Below are 19,687 nucleotides of genomic sequence, written 5' to 3'. Positions count from 1 at the left end.
CAATTCTCTTTTATCCCTCCACAGTCAGTATGTTTAAGCTCATGAAGTTCTCTTTGAGTCAGTGTGAGTCTCACACTTGGAATCAAGATACCACTGAGGAAGAGGAATCAAACTGTAGCTCTTTACAGGAAACTCACTTAAAACCCCAAGCTTCCTATGTGCCCGGTCCTAGTAAAATACAAGCTAAAGGATTTCTTTACTATTTTCTTGTTACTTTAAACTAATCTTGATCTTAACTCTTTAAAGAGTTAAAATAACTTAACTGGTTATTTTGCGGTTATGCACATGGCAACTGAGATCCACTGAGCTACCACAATCTCATCTGCACTCACAGCCTATGGAGGAATCAAATTTTTGACGTGTTTCCAAACTGCAGTGAATCTCCTTAGATTGATTGTGAAAGTGTTAGTGACTTAGTCATGTCCAACTGTTTGTGACCCACCAGGCTCCTCTGTCCATGGAATTCTCTAGACAAGAATATTGGAGTAGGTTGCCATGTCCTACTCAAGGGTATCTTCCCAACCCAAGGATCAAACCCCAGTCCCTTGCATTGTTGGACTCCCTGGTGGCTCAGATGGCAAAGAATCATCCTGCAATGCAGGAGACGCAAGTTTGATCCCTGGATTGGGAGGATCCCCTGGAGAAGGAAATGGCAACCCACTCCAATATTCCTGCCTGGAGAATTTCATGGACAGAGGAGCCTGGTGGGCTACAGTCCATGGGGTTGCAAAGAGGCAGACACGACTGAGTGACCAACACTTTCACTTTCACTCTTGCATTGCAGGCAGATTCTTTACCATCTGAACCATCAGGGAAGCCCTTAGATTGATTACGGCCCCAGCTGACCTTCCTCAGTTCTCAGATCCCTGCTTAGCCTCCCCCAACCCCAGCATATGTTTCTCATTTCCTTCCCTAGCTCATCCCCAGGGTCCCACCACAGCTCTTCTCATCACACTGTAGGTCAGCACTTTCTCCACTGTTTCATCACAGAAGATGTAAAAGAAAATTATGGTACACAAGCAGCACAGAATGAAATCAACTGATCGATGAGCCTCTGCAAGAAATGATCAGCATTCAGTCACACCCTTTTATAAACTGACAAATGACTTCATTAAATTGGGTCCTTATATCAGGTGCATTTTCATATTTCTTCCTGTATTCTGCTTTCATTGCAGCACAATGTGAAATTTCACTTCTCGTGGGCATAATAAACAGAAAATAAAACGTGGACTTTTTTTGTTGTTCTTTTGTTTGTTAGAGAAAATAAAGAGCTTGTCTTCTCTTTGAAGTCCTCAGTCTTTTTACCTCTTTGATTTAGCCACCACCAGAGAAATTCACCTCTGCTTTTTATTAATGCTTTCATTTTCAGCTAGAGATCCATAAGGAATAAGTTTATGTACAAGCAACGTTTAATATGCAATAAGGACTGAATAACAAGCATCACAAATCCATGTTGAACTTCTCAGACACAGACCAATGGTCATTACAGATGAGATGTATTCAGTTCAGTTTAGTTCAGTCGCTCAGTTGTGTCTGACTCTTTCCGACCCCAAGAATCGCAGCACGCCAGACCCCCCTGTCCATCACCATCTCCCAGAGTTCACTCAAACTCACATCCATTGAGTCAGTGATGCCATCCAGCCATCTCATCCTCTGTCATCCCCTTCTCCTCCTGCCCCCAATCCCTCCCAGCATCAGAGACTTTTCCAATGAGTCAACTCTTCCCATGAGGTGGCCAAAGTACTGGAGTTTCACCTTTAGCATCATTCCTTCCAAAGAAAACCCAGGGCTGATCTCCTTCTGAGATGTATTAATGGTGGTAAATAATATCTGTGCTTCCCTCTCATTCACGTATCCAGTGGCCTCTCCATGCCAGTTCCTGGCATTCCCAGTACAGCACAAATTCCACACAGACACATTGTTGCATAATAACAATGACTGGCTCAGATGGTAAAGCGTCTGCCTACAATGCGGGAGACCCGGGTTCAATCCCTGGGTTGGGAAGATCTCCTGGAGAAGGCAATCGCAACCCACTCCAGTACTCTTGCCTGGAAAATCCCATGGACGGAGGAACCTGGAACCTGGTAGGCTACAGTCCATGGGGTCACAAAGAGTCAGACACGACTGACTGACTTCACTTTCACTTTCTATGTACAGAATTTAGTGTTTTTCTTATGTACACTGAAGCTTAGATTAAAAAGTCAATAGAGTTATTATTCTTACTATGGTACATTCATTAACATCTTCAGGAACCCAGGGTTCCACAGAATGTAGTTTGAAAAGCATTACCCTGTACACTTAAATTCATTTACATAATTTCAATTATTACTGGCCAAGCCATAAAGCTAACATCCTCCAGGAAATCTTCCTTGGTGTTGCTAATTTGAACAGTACTCCAGTTTGCATTTCTGCAGCTCCTGGCAGTGCTCAGTAGGTACAGGAGGAAGAAATGTTGGAAGGGAAGGATGAAGTGGGGAACCTTACTAATTCTTATGGCATTTATGTAATTTGACCTTTGTAGTGAAAGGGGCACAGGGGAAAGTTAACAAAATCATTTAACATAAAATTCCTTGTTAAAATCATACATGAATATACTTTAAATTATTAATGTCAAGGGTAGAGTTAAAACATATTTCTCAGTAAGATTTTGTAGGTAGGAAATGTATTTTTGTTAAGAAATATACTCTGAAACTACAAAAAAAATGGTCACAGAACACTAAGATGGAGTCTAGATGTGCTCTTTTGCTACACTTAAACTTTTGTAAATTTTCAATTTATTTCTGAATTCCTCCTCACTCTTGGGTTTCATTTTCCCTAGTATCAAGCATCTAGTCTGCTCTGTTAAGAGGTGTGGGCTTAGGAGGGTGAGTGTAATTTATTATGCCATGGCATTGGCATCTTATTGTCAATTTTGGTCATTTCTGGATTGTCTGTTCTACCTCTGCCTGCTTTGGGGACTAAATAAAACCCAGAGTTGTTCTCTGATTCTTAAAGAGTCTATAATTTCTACCCATGGAGCTGATTATTTTACAAGATAGTAGGTAAGTCATTTTGTCGTAGCTGCTGCTAATTACCTTGCTATTGTTCTGTGACTAAGGTCACATACCCCTTCTTAATGAGGATGGATAGTCCTGCTACGGGAGTACTTTTACAGGTTAGCTTTCAGGTAAACTGATGTTTTTCTCTTTTCTTTCTGCCTGCCTTGGTGTCCTGATAGTTTCAAAGAAAGCATGGAGAAATCATCGTACTCTGATTGGCTGATAAATAACAGTGTTGCCGAGCTGGTGGCTTCCACGGGCCTTCCAGTGAACATCAGTGATGCCTACCAGGATCCCCGCTTTGATGCCGAGGTAAGGGGAAGCCTCTGGTTGCAGTTTTAAGGTTCCATTGTCACCCTGTGGATGCATTGCTGGCCAGAGCCCCAAAGGAACATCATACAAATCCACAGCAACTCCTGAGTTGACTGGCAGTTCTTCTGAATCTTTCCCCTGTGATCTGACTTTCCGCATCGCCTACTGCTGACTGACAGGCTTCCCCCATGGCTCAGTTGGTAAAGAATCCCCCCTGCAATGCAGGAGACCCTGGTTCAGTTCCTGGGTGGGGAAGATCTGCTGGAGAATGGATAGGATACCCACTCCAGTATTCTTGGACTTCCCTTGTGGCTCAGCTGGTAAAGAATCCACCTGCAATGCAGGAGACCTGGGTTTGATCCTGGGTTGGGAAGATCTCCTGGAGAAGGGAAAGGCTACCCACTCTAATATTCTGGTCTGGAGAATTCCATGGGCTGTAAAGTCAATGGGGTTGCAAAGAGTCGGACACAACTGAGTATAAATGCAGTGTTTGACAGGAAATCTTCCTCTTCCTACCCTGATTTGTGGCAAAATGGCTATATAGTTTCACTTCATATATTTGACCCTGCCACTTACATTGTTCCATTTTACACACCTCTGAACTTTATATAATTGAATTATACTGTATGTATCTTTCTGTGTCTTGCTTTTTCATTCAGTGTATGTTCCTGAGTCACATGTGTGTGTAATTCATTCATTTATTTTCACTGCTGCAAAGTATTCCATTGTATGAATCAGCATCATTTAAATGTTTTAAATCCATTATGGTGTTGATGGACATTCGGATTCAGTGTTTCACTGTTACACACATAACTGCAAAGACACTCTTAACTCTCTAGCCTGATGCTCTTTTATTATGGGGAACATTTTATATTAAATATGTAATTAAACCCATGCAATTAAATATATTCAGGCACATTTTGTATTAAACATAGTTTATGTCAAACAATGAAACAGTTAGTAATAAAAATGTGTATATAACATAATTATTTCCCAATAGATATTAGAACAGCTACCGTATTTTAAAAGATTGCTCCCAAGAAATAGTACGTCGGCTTCTGTTACTGTTTCATGTTAATTATATAGGCGTGCATTGTGCTGATGTGCAGAATATATTAAGACAATGTAGATTCTGACTTGAAAGAAGTTTAATTCTAAGGTAGTATAGGGTATCATATAGATAAATTCACATGAATTCATAAAATGCCTCCACATGTGTGTGTGTGTGGTGTGTATTCAAAAAATTAGGAGATTAAATTACTAGGTTACCAAGCTAAAGTCTGAATAGTAGCAGGAGTGTTATGATGACGATGGTGATGAGATATGTGTTCCAGGCAAGGCTGAGAGCATGAGGAGTCTGGGAACAGAGATGAGTTAACGTAGCTGGAGGGCCGGGTAGATGAGGCGGGAGGACAAAGCAGGGGCCAGATCATCCAGAGGCTTTGAAGGACATGTTAAGAAGTTTGAGTATTTACCATGGGCAAGGGGGAATCAGTGGTTAAATTATCAATGAGGGAGAAGAAGGAGTTATACTTTAGGAAGATCCCACTGACTGCAGAACAGAGACTAGATCAGTAATGATAACTGAACATGTAATTGGAAATGAGATTTAGTCTTGGTTTCTGAGACTCCAAAGCCCAGCCTCTGAATCCTGCCCTGTGCTGTCTCCAGTGTCTGGGGTGGGGTGCAACAATGGTGGGGAGGTTGGAATCCAGGTCAGATTGATAACTTCATTCAGATCTTTGCAAATCTCTTCCTGCGCTTCCCAGGTGGCACGGTGGTAAAGAATCCGCCTACCAATGCAGGAGCAGCAGATGTGGGTCGATCCCTGCACTCCAGTCTTTTTGCCTGGGAAATCCCATGGACAGAGAAGCCTGACAGGCTACAGTCCATGGGGTCACAAAGTCGGACACGACTGAGCGACTGAACATGGCATGGGAAGTTTAAATTCCTGAAATTTGTGTTTCTGTAAGCTGCCTAGCATTCTCTTCCCCCAGGTCACATCTACTACGTATTTTCTATTTATTCTCCACATCTAGCTGAGATGCCTGTATCCTGGATACCCTTTCGTGAGCTCCTGTCTGGGTTGGGTGTCTCCGGTGTGCTCCCTTAGCTACCCCAATGCTAACCACCCTCTGGCTAGCTTCAGTTTTTGATACATTATTTCTGAGCTTTGAGATACCTTCCTTGGGAAAGTAGACAGTCCAGAACTTCTTTAGTTCTCCTCCTATACAGAGAAACACCACCAACCTTGGTTCTGTGACTAGCAGAGCAGAAATGATTTATAGGTGTCAATATATGTATTAACATTATGATTGGGTTAGGACTGATGTTATAAAGTTTTGCCTTTTGCTATGCTTCTTTCTGATGCTTCTTTCCTTCTTGATTTCAGAATGCTGAACAACAGATTTGTAAACACACAGTTTTATGAAGAAATGATCTCAGTATTCTATTATTAACATCAGTAGTACTGAACAGACTGAAAGGCTCACTACAGAAAAAAAAAAATCATTAATTGCCCATTCATTGTTACAAAGTCAACATATTATATTAGATAGTTAAGAGATGATGGTCAATTCTTTCCCCAAATTATAGTGCCAAATTTGGTATGGATTGCTATTATTCTGCTCTTAGCTTTGGACCAAAAGTCAAATTCTGGGAAGCAAAAAGAGTCAACATATTTACACCATTTAAAAAGTTGGTTCATAAGGCATATACAAAAGCATAATAAAACATGATCAAGCTTCCCAATAAAGCATGATAGAGTAAATGCCCACTACCCAATTTAAGAGAAAGAACTCAGTCATTACTTCTGAATCCTTGTGTTGATCTTCCTTAATTCAGTCTCCTTTATTTCCCACACAGAGATAAACCATTATCCTAATTTGAATTTAACAATTTTTTGCTTTTATATATAGTTTCATTGGGGCTTCCCAGTGGCTTAGTGATAAAAATCTGCCTGCCAATGCAGGAGGCATGAGTTCGATCTCTGGGTCGGGAATATCTCCTGGACAGAGGAGCTTGGCAGGCTACAGTCCGTGGGGTTGCAAAAGAGTTGGACACGATTTAGCAACTAAACAACAATAGTTTCATCATGTAGGTTTGAATCCCTGCCAAATATATTACAGTTTTTACATGTTATTACATGTTTTGCACATCTCTGAACTTTATATGAATTGAGTTATGCTGTATGTCTTCTTCTATGGCTTGCTTTTTCAAATTCAGTATAAATTCCTGAATCAAGAACACTTGTAATTTGTTCATTTGTTTTCAGTGCTGGTAAGTATTCCACCGTATGAATGTGTCACTTCATCCACTATAGTGTTGATGGACATTTGCATGATATTACATGCATAAGTACATTCTTGGTCATTCCTGTCCATACCTCCAAATATACATGTGCAAGAGCTCTTCTAGCATCTGTACCTAGGAGAGTGACCTGCTCAGTCACAGGCTACAAGTATCTTCACCTTTAACAGGAGAATAAAAAGTTCTTGCCCATTTTCCTTATGAAAAACAGCATATGTAGCAAAAAGCGAGTAGTATCTCAGGAAATACTTCTTGCTAATACAATGCAGTGAGCCTGACTATTCCATATCCTTATGTCTACAGGCAGACTCTTATCACATCTCTTCCTGATTGGTGATTTACAGTCAATTTACATTTTCCTCCACACTTACAGTCCATTCCAGTATAAGACAGCCTGCTTACTCATTTACAAAAAAGAACAATTTGGGCTCTTGAGCAGAAATGCAACAGTTAGTTCTATGGGATTGAACATAAAAATTTCATGCTCTGATCCAGTAGTTAGAGGCAATGATGTCTGAAGACAGTAAACTGTGGTAGGTTAAGCAGTGACCATGCTGTGAAATCACTGTCTTCCCTATGATAGAATAAAGCAAGTACCTAGACCACCATTATTTCTTGGCCTTCTCCCTAAAATGCTTTTGATCTGCCACACAACTAATACCAATTTTAAATGCAAATCTGGCAATATATCATGATTTCTACATGTTCTCTTTGAGAGGTGCTGAAATTTAAAATTTCCTTATGTTTCCTTTCTCATGCGGAGGAGGAAAATTGGAAAAGAATTAATCAATGCAGATAGAGGTGAAAGAGAGTATGAATTCTGCCTAAATAGATTTGTCCTACAAATGTATGTATGTTATGGTGTATGTATTATGTATCATACCAGGAAAAGAAAAGTATTTATCTGCTTAGGCTTCCTCCCTTTTCAAGAATATTTTGCTTCACTGATGGGTGTCAACTGCTTGTGTTAATGATAAATGAAACAGACTCTGGACTGAGCCACTGTGCTTTCCTCCAAGAGGCTAAGAGGCATGAACCTTTTCCTTTCAAAGCCTGATGTAAGATGGTATAGATCATAACATAAAGACCATCAATTCAGATAATTTCTTTCGTTAACATAGTATTTTCCTCAAGGTAAAAAAATACCAAGGCAAAGTAGAATTGTTTCACCCTTTCACTAAAGGTAATTCTAGGATTATCTTAGAGGTAGAGGGTACCTTTTAGAACTGTGCTGTCTTCTTGCAAAGGCTTGAGTCCTCTCTTCTTAAGTCTGGTCCATTGGTCCATAGTTTTTCCCAATAATTACAATAGGTCATTGTTTATCAATGGTAGAATATAAGGAAATCATTTTTTAAATATAGGATTAATGGATTATCTCCAGTAGGTATCTCCATTGGAGAAAGCGTGTGCTTTTATATTCTCTACATTACTGACTTCCCCAAATAATTTGAAGCTGGTTAACAAAAATGATAATTTGCAGAGAAGTTTCCTTTTCAAAGCATTTCCTATTTTCTTCTTACAGATTTTCTCAACATAAGTCTATTCTGAGCACCGGTACCTATCCTACATTTCTCAGTGGCTCACTGGGTAATCCTGGCCATTTGAATTCTCTTCACTGAACATGAATAAGGACCCCAATCATTAGTAGTGAACTGGAATAGAGCTCCCCTAGTGGATTGGCCTTATTTCTGGGGTTTTATACCATAGATACATCAACTTGCAGTTACTATAAATATTAGAGATTTCTTTGATTTACGAGTGAGGAAGCAGAGGCTCAGAGAGCTGAAGTGACTTGCCTAAGGCCACACAGCTTCCTTGAGACATGGCGCAGAACAGCCTGTGGACCTTCCGGAACCTAGTTCACTCCTCTCTCCCTGGTGGCCTCTCAGGGGGATTAGCTACTCAGGGGCTGCCTGGAAAACAGGGTCGCCACTCTGTTATTTCTCTCTCCACAGAGACGTGAACTCGTGGCCAGCAGACCAACCTTTTCGTCCCATCTGCCCCAGTCACCGGCTGGGTAGTCTCAGGCGTCCTACTTTTATACATATTGTGGCATATAAAATTCTATATAAATGTTTTATAAATCATGCTTGTGGTTATACTCCTATAATTATATAAATATTTAAATGTCAGGTGAAGATTTTAATCTGGTTGAGGATTAGGTTTTTGGTTCTGAGGGAGTGCTGGAGGCAGGTCCTTTCTCGAAATGAGAACACCTTTCCACACAACCAGAGACGAGCAGATCTTAATCGTGGACAAACCAACGTGAATGTCCTCTTCCTCCAGAGACACAGTGGGGAAGAAGAGGAAAGTCTCTAGCTAAAGAGAGGAATAAAGCATGATTGTTCATTGGCAGTAAAGAAGAGATGGTGGCAATAATCAGATGACTTGTAGGTCTTCAAGAAAGTCAGGTCTTTCCCTGCCTGGCCAGAGAAGAACAATAGCACATGTTAGCTACAAAGATGTACAAGGCTGGACACATGTTCTGTGGCCCCTGGGGGATGTTCACCATATCCTCCCACGTAGGGACCGGCCATATGTGACTCTGGCTCTTCCCGAGAGTGGCCGGCCGGTTATCCAGGGGCCAGGCTACCTATGTACATTGTTGTTGTTTGGTTGCTAGGTCATGTCCGACTCTTTTGTGACCCCATGATCTGTAGCCTTCCAGGCTCCTCTGCCCATGGGAATCCCCAGGCAAGAATCTTGGAGTGGGTTCCCATTTCCTTCTCCAGGAGATCCTCCTGACCCAGGGAACAAACCTGCATCTCCTGCATTGCAGGCAGATTCTTTACCACTGAGCAACCAGGGAAGCCCACCTATGCACATAAGAGATGATCAGATTTGGGGAGCTGGCTACTGTCCAGGTCCAAGCAACCCACCAATCTTTAAAACATACAACAAAAATCCAGTGGCTAATCAAAATTTATTCCACCAAGGTTTGCCTTAGCTGTACTGTTGAAGTAGAAACTGTATTTCTACCTCCTTTGCCTTCTCCGTGTGTGTTCTAAGTTGCTTTTGTCGCGTCTGACTCTTTGCAACCCCACGGACTGTAGCCTGCCAGGCTCCTCTGTCCATGGCATTCTCCAGGCAAGAATACTGGAGTGGGTTGCTATGCCCTCCTCCAGGGCATCTTCCCAACCCAGGGATCGAACCCAGGTCTCCTGCTTGGCAAGTGGATTCTTTACCACTAGTGCCACTTGGGAAGCCCTCTTTGTCTTCACTATTTTGAAATCTCAGCTGTTAAAGTATCAGTCCTCTTTTTGATAGAATATACAAAGGGATGTCATTAATGTGATGTAAACGTCCTCCCAGGCGCTGTCAGGCACTTGCTGTGAGGACTGTGGGGCAAGTAATCGTCGTTGTCCACCTGCTGTGTGTTCTCTTTGTGATTGTTTTAAATATTTAATGGAGTTCCCTCCTTGTGGTGAACAGAGCGGCTTAGCCAGCGAGGCACAGTGATTACTTGCCTTCTGCCTGCCTGAGTTGACTCCTGAGTGGTGCCTGCTGGGCTTGATAGCGTGCTTGGTTTTAAGGCCAAACTCTTTGATTTATGTGTGGAAACTTGTGACAGAATGGTTATATAAGACAGTTACCAAGCCAGAATCAAATTTCTGGTGTTTAAATTCCATAGTCTTATGAAGATTACTGTATGTTTGTTCTATTACAAGGTTCTGCGATTCTCAAAAAGAAAAACAGAAAAAACCTATTAAGTATAACTGATTATATTTACTTATAGTGACTCAAACACTCATTTTCATGGGTTATTATGCTAGTGGATTTTGTAGACTAATCAGTCATTTGCTCCACGGTGGGGCTATTCATGCTTGGCTTCTAAAGACATTGACAGGAATATCATGTATGTTAATTTTCTTTCGCTGTGTAGCAAATCACTACAAATGTAGAAGCTTAAGGCAAACATCTGTTTATTATCTCACAGTTTCTGGCATGGCATCATTGGTTTCTCTGCTAGGGTCTCATGGGGTGGAAAGCAGGAGCTGGCCAGGTGGCATTCTCACTTGGTCTTGGCATTCTTTTCAAAGCCTGTTTAGGTTGTTGGCAGAATTGGGTTCCTTACAGTTGCAGACTGAGGTTCCCATTTTCTTACTGACTGCTGACCGAAAGTCTCTCATAGCTCCCTGAGCTTGCCCTCAGGTACAAGCCACATGGCCCTCTCACAACGTGGCAGCTTACTTCTTCAAAGCCAAGAGGAGGAACTCCATTTGGCTCTCACAGAGGCTCACATAATGTCAGGAGTGACTGTGTACTCACAGAGATGGCTGTGCCATCTCCTTCGCCTTATAACATGACCTAATCTGGGAAGTGACAGTCCTGTCATATTCTCAGGTCCTGCCCACCCATACTTGAGGAATGGGGATTATACCAGATCTGTACAAAATGGAGAGTGGGCACATGTGAATCTTAGCAGCCGTCTTTAGAATCCTGCCTACCACAGCATAATAAAGACTAAACTTGAGGCTATACAAAGTATCCCATGAAATAATCTGTATGTCCTGATATGGAAAAATGTCCACAAGAATAAAAGCAAATAAAGAGAAGTAAGTTTAGAATAATGTTTAAAAGTATATATAGAATAATATATGTGGGCATATTTTTCTAAAAGACACCTCAAACCTAACATGTCCAAAACAGAACTCACACTCTCTTTTCTGCTAAGCTTGCTTTTCTATTTCCCTATCTTTATTAAGGCAACTCAGTCCTTCCTGGTGCTTATGCCAAAAATGTTATAGTCATGATTCTCCTATGTTGCACATCTAACTCATTAGGAAGTTCAACTGGCTGTACCTGTAAAATTTATCCAAAGTCTGACCACTTCTCAACACTCAGCTGCTACCACCCAGATCCAGGCCACTATCATCTCTGGACTGTTTCATGGGTATAACTTCATAATCTACTGCTTGGCTTCCACTCTTTCCCTCCACACCCTGTTCTTAATACATTAGCCAGAGGTTTAAAGTTTTTAAGTATGCTGTATCACAACTCTGCTCACAAACTCTTCACGGTCTCATTTCACTAGAGTAAAATCCAAATTCACAATTCTTCCAGAGCCTTACAATGCCTTACACAACATATTGCTTCATTATCTATCCCCAGGCCTCATTCACACTTCTCCAGCCACCCTGGTCTCCTTGTTATTCCTAGAACATGCCACTCACACAGTTACCTCAGGGCTTTTGGACTGACTACTCCTCTGCTGAAATACTCTTCCTTCAATATCTGCATGGATCACATCCGTAGTTTTTATGGTCATTATTCAAATACTATCTGTTAGTAAGGTCTGGTACCCTTGTCTTTCTAATCCCTTTTATCCTGCTCTACTTTTTCCCCATAATTTTAATACCTTCTCACATATAATTTATTTATATGTTTTTTGTATTCTTTATCATCTGTCTTCTCTCACTAGAATGTGAGCTCAGTGAAGGTAAGAATTTTGCTGGTTTTACTCACTGATGTATCCCTAAAAACTAATAGGCATTATTGTTGAATATTGTTCAGTATTGTTGAACATATTATCTGTTATTTATTAATAATTATGTATTATTGAATATGTTATAAATAGATATGTAACATATTAGATATTTTCAGGAAAAGATCCAGAAGAACTTATCCCAAATGGTTAATAGTTGCCATTTCTAGAGATGGCAAGATTATAGCTTTTGATTTTAACTTAACAATTTCACAAATGTATATATTATATTTATAATCATGCCAAATTATAAAGATGTTTAAAAGTGTTAGGCCTTTTATATCTTTTGTGAAATTATATTTTATCAGGCTATTATGAACTTTCTAAAAACTATAAACTGCCACTCAAAGCTAGAATTTAGATAATGCAAGATCTAAGTACACTAACTTGCCTTGCTGTATCTTTGAGGCATTCAGATGGATTATTTACTATTGCCCTTGCCAGCAAAGAGTTTGGTTGGATTTTATTCTAGGATCCTTGTCTGAGGCTCTCCCAGCAGCATGCATATAAACCATTTGCAGATGACCTGCCCTTGTATCAGGTGGCTTCTTGAGGCACATTCTCCATTTATAAATGCCTTCCCCATGAAACATTTAGTCTGGCCTTGCCTTTAGAAGGCTTTGTGCTTGTGAACTCAACTCCCTATAATTAGTTGCACTGTAGCGCATCATCTGTGCAGCTTTCTGCCCTTTTTTTTTCATACTAGATCAAAAGAACACCTTAAAACAAGTACACTAATGCGCAGCCAGCTATTATTTAGTCAATATAAGGTATACTACTCTGTTGCTTAATTCAATATTTCCCTCCATTTGTATAGTTATGGGTAAAGAGTTTTCCGAGCCATTTCATGAAGAATTTGTTTTCTGCCTGCAACAAAAATGAACAATCGGACCCAACATTTAAACAAGAAAAGCGTTCAGCAAGGGGAATGTCAGAAAGTAGCTAAGAAGTAGGGCAAGTAGGGCACAGATGGTTTGGTGGTCTGTGTGTTACAGATTCAGGAGTGGTGGAAAATCCGTCAGCACCCAACTCTCCTCTGCCATGGGGAACTGATCCCCAGAGTTACACAGTTAAATCTGAGGTGTCAGGATATTGAGTCTGTCACCCTTCAGTCTCATGCAGTTCTTCCCTGTAAAGTTCTTTCTTTCTTTTTTTTTTTTTTTTATTAAAGCCTGTTATAGAGAAGTCAATAGTTCTTCCCCTTGCCATGTAGCACTTAAGGATAATGGGGCTTCAGGCTCTGAAATCCTTTGACTTAGAGCATTAAAGCTCCTTTCATCTGCCAGATCTTCACAGCGAAGCACTGCTGCAATCTGGGATGCTGAGTGCTAGCCCGGCAGGACAGCTCCTTTTTCATCCTTTATAACGCCTTCTGGTCTATCAGTTATGCTTCTGTTACAAAAGGAAATGTGCAAAAATGGAACCATTAAGAGACAGGGCTCTGTGAATCTGCCAAGGTGTATTTGCTCCCGGTAATCTCTCAGTCACTGAAACTCAGTGTAAACCAGTTCGAGAGACTTTCCAGAGAGTAGGGTTTGGTAGGGAAGACTGGACAATGGATACTGGATTTCCAGATGACCAGGAGGGCAAGCAGAGTCAGCAGGGTTACTGAGACTTGAATGGGGAAGCTGTAAGTATGGGGTCCCATAGTTCTAAGTCAAACAGACTTTGCTGCTTCAGTGGTGGATATGATGCCTCTGCTTTAAGCACAAAGGTTGGTTATTTTTGAGGAGTTCGTTTGTCAGGAATTTAAGGAATCATTTTTTGGCAGTGTTCTAGAAGCCTACGTGCAGATGAGGTTGGCATAAAGATATGTCCCTTTGTTTCAGAGAAGTCAGGGGACTGACTCAGAACATCTCCCTCACTTGTCCTAGAGCCAGAATTTCCCACTGGTAGATTGGTGTTTGAGGGGCAAAACATTACCTTAGATTACTATTGAAGTTGCACATATCGTTCTAGGGAAGGAAAACACATTGCACAGTAATGAATAATATTATGTTATCACCAATTCTTTTAACATTGCCTCTGAGTGCCTTTGAGAGTCTGGAAAATATGACAGTATATTTTGATGGCTCCATGAGGTAAACAGTCTTAAATTATATCCATTAACTGGAAAGACCCAGTGAGGACAGAGACTAAGCAAAATTTTTAGTATATACATCTTTAATTGGAAAGAACTAGGCACCCCTAGATAATATATTTATTTTAATGCTAGCCTCCTGGAAAGGCTACTTAGTCTCACATGGCCTAACATTTGAGATTCTAATGGTGTAAATTTTAATCTAAGAATAATGTAGCAGGGAACCTGTGGAACAATGGAGCAAATATTTCTGGAAAGGTGTTTTCTTACAATACTAGTAATATTGACTAGTAATATTGTTTTGATGACAAAACATCTTACACAGTCTGAAGCCCTTTCACACACATATTCTCATACAAAGACCTGGAAAATAAGAAAAACCAGAAAGAAGAAATGATGAGAAGGTGCTCTAATGCCAACATCTGGAGATAACCAGCGTTAATAGTTTGGTGTGCAAGAGATAAACATTGATGACAAAGTTGAGGCATGAAGAGTTTGGGGGACTTGGTTGGGATTGAGAGGCCAACAGATATTTTTGAGCTCATTGACTGATGGGATCTGCAGACTTGGGTTACCTGGTACACAGAGATGATTCCTTCATACTTTCTTCTTCCTCCTTACCCTGTTTGGCATTCATTTTTCAAGGTCTTGTGCTTCTACGATGGGCTTCACCTCCCATCTCCTTCTCTTTCAATCCCTACAGAGGGATCACCAGGCATTCCCAGGCCTTGCTATCTCATATAGTCATAACAGTTCAGTTCAGTTCAGCTGCTCAGTCATGTCCGACTCTTTGTGACCCCATGGACTGCATGCAGCATGCCAGGGTTCCCTGTCCGTCACCAACTCCAGGAGCTGTAGTCATATAACCTAAATTAGCTTAACTTTCCAGAAACAATGGCCGTAGCCACAAACAGACAACCAGAGAATTGCTTTAATGATCTTAAAATCAGAAAATTCACTCTCACCACACTCTGTCATCCTTTTCTATTCCTCTCTCCCATCTTGTTGGGCTCATCAGCAAGCAAATCATCACCTCCCCCTCTTCCCTGTTCTCATCGCCAGTCAGTGCTGCCCCACTTCTCTCCTTCAGCCACAGTGGGAAAGACTTAGAAACATTCTCAACGTTCTCAGTCACCTCTCCCCACTCCTGGGCTCAGCCCACGCAGGACTCTAGCTCTGCTCACTCATTGTGGCCTTCCTCTCCTCCAGAACTAACCGTTTAACTTCTGTTCCTGATCCCATTCCTTCTTTCCTTGACTGTCTTTGCATTCAGCTATCTCCAACCAGTCCATCCTAAAGGAGACCAGTCCTGGGTGTTCATTGGAAGGACTGATGCTGAGGCTGAAACTCCAATACTTTGGCCACCTCATGCGAAGAGTTGACTCATTGGAAAAGACCCTGATGCTGGGAGGGATTGCGGGCAGAAGGAAAAGGAGACAACAGAGGATGAGATGGCTGGATGGCATCACTGACTCAATGGACATGAGTCTGAGTGAACTCCGGGAGTTGGTGATGGACAGGGAGGCCTGGTGTGCTGTGATTCATGGGGTCGCAAAGAGTCGGACACGACTGAGCGACTGAACTGAACTGAACTGATCCTGTGTTACTAAAGCCAGGAGCCCATTTTCAGCACTTATCCTATTTGACTGTTACGCACCATTGGACACCATTGTTCCCCTTTAGCTCTGTTTAGAAAATAACCTTTTCTCTTGATTACAGGTAATTCATTATCTAAAATTTAGAATATAGAAGCAGTAGTTAAAAAAACCTCCCATAGGCAGAGTTCTTTCACGGCATATACATACATCAAATCATCATGTTGTACGCTTTAAATAAGTTACAGTTTTGTCAATTATACCTCAATAGAGCTGGAAGGAAAAAGGATCAGTGATTGCCAGAGGGATGGGTAGATGAGTAGGTGGCATACAGAGGACTTTTAGGGCAGTGAAGCTACACTGTATGAAGCTATAATGGTAGATATGTGCCATCATAAAGTTGTTAAGACCCATAGAATGTACAGCATTGATCGTGAACGCTAACGTAAGCCATGGAATTTGAATAATAATGATGCATCAGTGTGGGTCCACCCGTTGCACAAATGCACCACTCTGGTGGGGGACGTTGGTAGTGAGGGCTGTCACTTTGTGTATGCGTGGTGGTGGGGGATATTTGGGAACTCTGTATTTGGCCTCATTAGTTATGAACCTATTTGTTTTTTTAAAAAAAAAATTAAGTCTATTTTAAAAGCAAAGAAACAAATACTTCCATGGACAAACAATTCAAGGGGAGCTATTATGCTTATAATTTTACCAGGATTTTCCAATGTGCATACTATATATTTATACACCCACAGGCAGTAAGACTAGTGAAAGTGAAAATGAAGTTGCTCAGTCATGTCCAACTCTATGCAACCCCATGGACTGTAGCCCACCAGGCTCCTCTGCCCATGGGATTCTCCAGGCAAGGATACTAGAGTGGCTTGCCATTTCCTTCTCCAGGGGATCTTCCCTACCCAGGGATCGAACCCAGGTCTCCTGTGGCAGACACTTTAACCTCTGAGCCACCAGGGAAGCCCAAGAAAGTAAAGTCGCTCAGTCATGTCCGACTCTTTGTGATCGCATGGACTGTAGTCTACCAGGCTTCTCTGTCCATGGGATTTTTCAGACAAAAGTATTGGAGTGGGTTGCCATTTCCTTCTCCAGGGGATCTTCCCGACCCAGGGATCGAACCAGGGTTTCCTGCATTGCAGGCGGATTCTTTACCAACTGAGCTATCAGGGAAGCCCTAACTAGTAGCACTTAATATATTAAAAATTTCCCTGTTTATAAATATTCTTCTACAGCATGATTTTGATTAGATGGACAATATTCCACTGTGCTGTGATTTACTTAACCAGCTTCCTCCAGTGTAATGTTCAGGTTATTTCTGGTACACCATTAGTATAAATAATGCTATGGCTTGGTTTCTTTGGGATGTACATTGTGATGTTTTAACTGAAAAGAGACAGGCAAGTATATGCATTAAAATTATGTCTTTTTAAAAGTTACTTTTAAACACCTGTTATGAAGGGTGGTAAGCCATATATCAGAAATGGGTAGATGATATTTAATTTTAATTAATTGCTTTCTTATGTCCTAGGCTGACCAGATATCTGGTTTTCACATAAGATCAGTTCTCTGCGTACCTATTTGGAATAGCAACCACCAAATAATTGGTAAGACATTACCTAAATTATCAGACTTCTTATATTAAAACAAAAATGCAATTTACTTTAAAGTATATCTATCTGCTTTTTAAATGTACCTCCTTTTCACGTCCAGGACTCATCAACTTATGTTCATACTCTTGTGTAATCTCACAAGTGAAGACTCCTGATAAATCAACATTAAGCAGGACAATGCACAAATATTTATTCCTTTAAATAAGAACCAATGATTTTGAAGTTGATGGGGATTTCAGAAAGCAGCTAACTGAACTCTTTTATCTTACTCTGTGGAAATTGAGGCCCAAAGAGAGAGAAAAGAGTTGAGTAAAGTCACAAAGTGAGTTCTTAGCAGAGTCCCGAATAGAACTCAGGCCTCCTAATCCTAGTACATACGTATGTTTACATCTATGCTTTCACACATGGGATAAATGCAAAGACTGAAATGTGTCTTTCTGCCTCGGTGGTTCCAAAACAGGTTACACTTTCCCCTGAATATGGCAATTGTGGGCCAGAGCTGTTTCCAATTTTTCTCTCCCTCCCTGCTCCTTTCCTTTCCCTCAAACATTCATTCAGGAAAATCTCAAACCTAAAGTTAAGCAAGAAGGGGTCAGTAGTTAAAGTCAAGAAGTGGGGAGACAGTAGTTGTTCAAACATACTGAAAATATATCTTTCTTCTAACAGACATAAGGTAACTAATACATTTGGAAACTAATATAAATTTGTCTCTTTGTTTCACCCTAAGGCTGCCTGTTAAATTCTAAGATAGTGGACTTACCAAAGGATTTAATTTTCTATAAATATTAACACTTGAATTCCAAGAGAATTTTTTCATCAGTTTTCTTAATTTGCAGAAAATATTAGCATTTTTGAACATAAAGAAGATTCTAAGATTTGAGAAATTGAATCTCTAGTACAAAGCCTTAAATTACATCATGTGTCAAGTTTTAAATATGTTTGTTTGCTTGTTTGTTTTGGCTGTGCTGGAGCATGCTGGATCTCAGTTCCCGTATGAGGGAACCCCTTCCTCTGCAGTGGAAGCATGGAATCCTAACCACTGGACCGCCTTGGGAAGTCCCAAAATATATTTAAGTTTAATGAGAAGAGAAAGTCCATGAGAAACAGCCTGCATTATCTGTACATGTCCAATGGCAATCTCACATGCAGTCTTACATTTCATTCCTAAGTGTAAACATCTATTTTCTTTCACAACTAAGATTGTAGTTTGCCTGTAACACACTAAAAGCTTTGTATTTTATTATACATGTCTTCTACCATATGATGACATAGCTCCCTAATGAGAAGTTAGGTGTTTTTAAAAAATAAAAGCCTTTAGAATATCAGTTCAGTTCAGTTCAGTCGCTCAGTCGTGTCTGATTCTTTTGACCCCATGAACCGCAGCATGCCAGGCCTCCCTGTCCATCACCAATTCCCAGAGTCCATCCAAACCCATGTCCATTGAGTCGGTGTTGCCATCCAACCATCTCATCCTCTGTCATCCCCTCCTGCTCCTGCCCTCAATCCTTCCCAGCATCAGGGCCTTTTCAAATGAGTCAGCTCTTCGCATCAGGTGGCAAAAGTATTGGAGTTTCAGCTTCAACATCAGTCCTTCCAGTGAACACCCAGGACTGATCTCCTTTAGGATGGACTGGTTGGATCTTCTTGCAGTCCAAGGGACTCTCAAGAGTCTTCTCCAACACCACAGTTCAAAAGCACCAATTCTTCAGTGCTCAGCTTTCTTTATAGTCCAACTCTCACATCCATACATGACGACTGGAAAAACCATAGCCTTAACAAGACGGACCTTTGTTGACAAAATAATGTCTCTACTTTTTAATATGTTGTCTAGGTTGGTACTAACTTTCCTTCCAAGGAGTAAGTGTCTTTTAATTTCATGGCTGCAATCACCATCTGCAGTGATTTTGGAGCCCAGAAAAATAAAATCAGCCACTGTTTCCACTGTTTCCCCATATATTTGCCATGAAGTGATGGGACCACATGCCATGATCTTAGTTTTCTGAATGTTGAGCTTTAAGCCAACTTTTTCACTCTCCTCTTTCAACTTCATCAAGAGACTCTTTAGTTCTTCTTCACTTTCTGCCACAAGGGTGATATCATCTGCATATCTGAGGTTATTGATATTTTTCCTGGCAATCCTGATTCCAGCTTGTGCTTCCTCCAGCCCAGTGTTTCTCACTCTGCATATAAGTTAAATAAGCAGGGTGACGATATACAGCCTCGACATACTCCTTTTCCTATTT

The 19,687-nt window shown here is 40.9% G+C and overlaps 1 protein-coding gene across 1 annotated transcript in view; it reads left to right on the top strand.

Annotated features, from left to right (window-relative positions):
* PDE11A (phosphodiesterase 11A) overlaps positions 1–19,687 on the top strand; it is a 427,416-nt gene that overhangs the window by 217,883 nt on the left and 189,846 nt on the right. The window contains exons 6-7 of the mRNA XM_086359943.1: positions 3,218–3,350; positions 17,363–17,438. Coding sequence (XP_086216069.1) covers positions 3,218–3,350; positions 17,363–17,438 — 209 coding nt within the window. The remainder of the gene's footprint in view (positions 1–3,217; positions 3,351–17,362; positions 17,439–19,687) is intronic.

Source organism: Bos grunniens, chromosome 2 (assembly GCF_055505025.1).
Source record: "Bos grunniens cultivar Pamir isolate PY7600 chromosome 2, Bosgru_T2T1.0, whole genome shotgun sequence".
NCBI classification, from domain to species: domain Eukaryota; kingdom Metazoa; phylum Chordata; class Mammalia; order Artiodactyla; family Bovidae; genus Bos; species Bos grunniens.
This window is presented reverse-complemented; position numbering and strand designations above follow the sequence as displayed.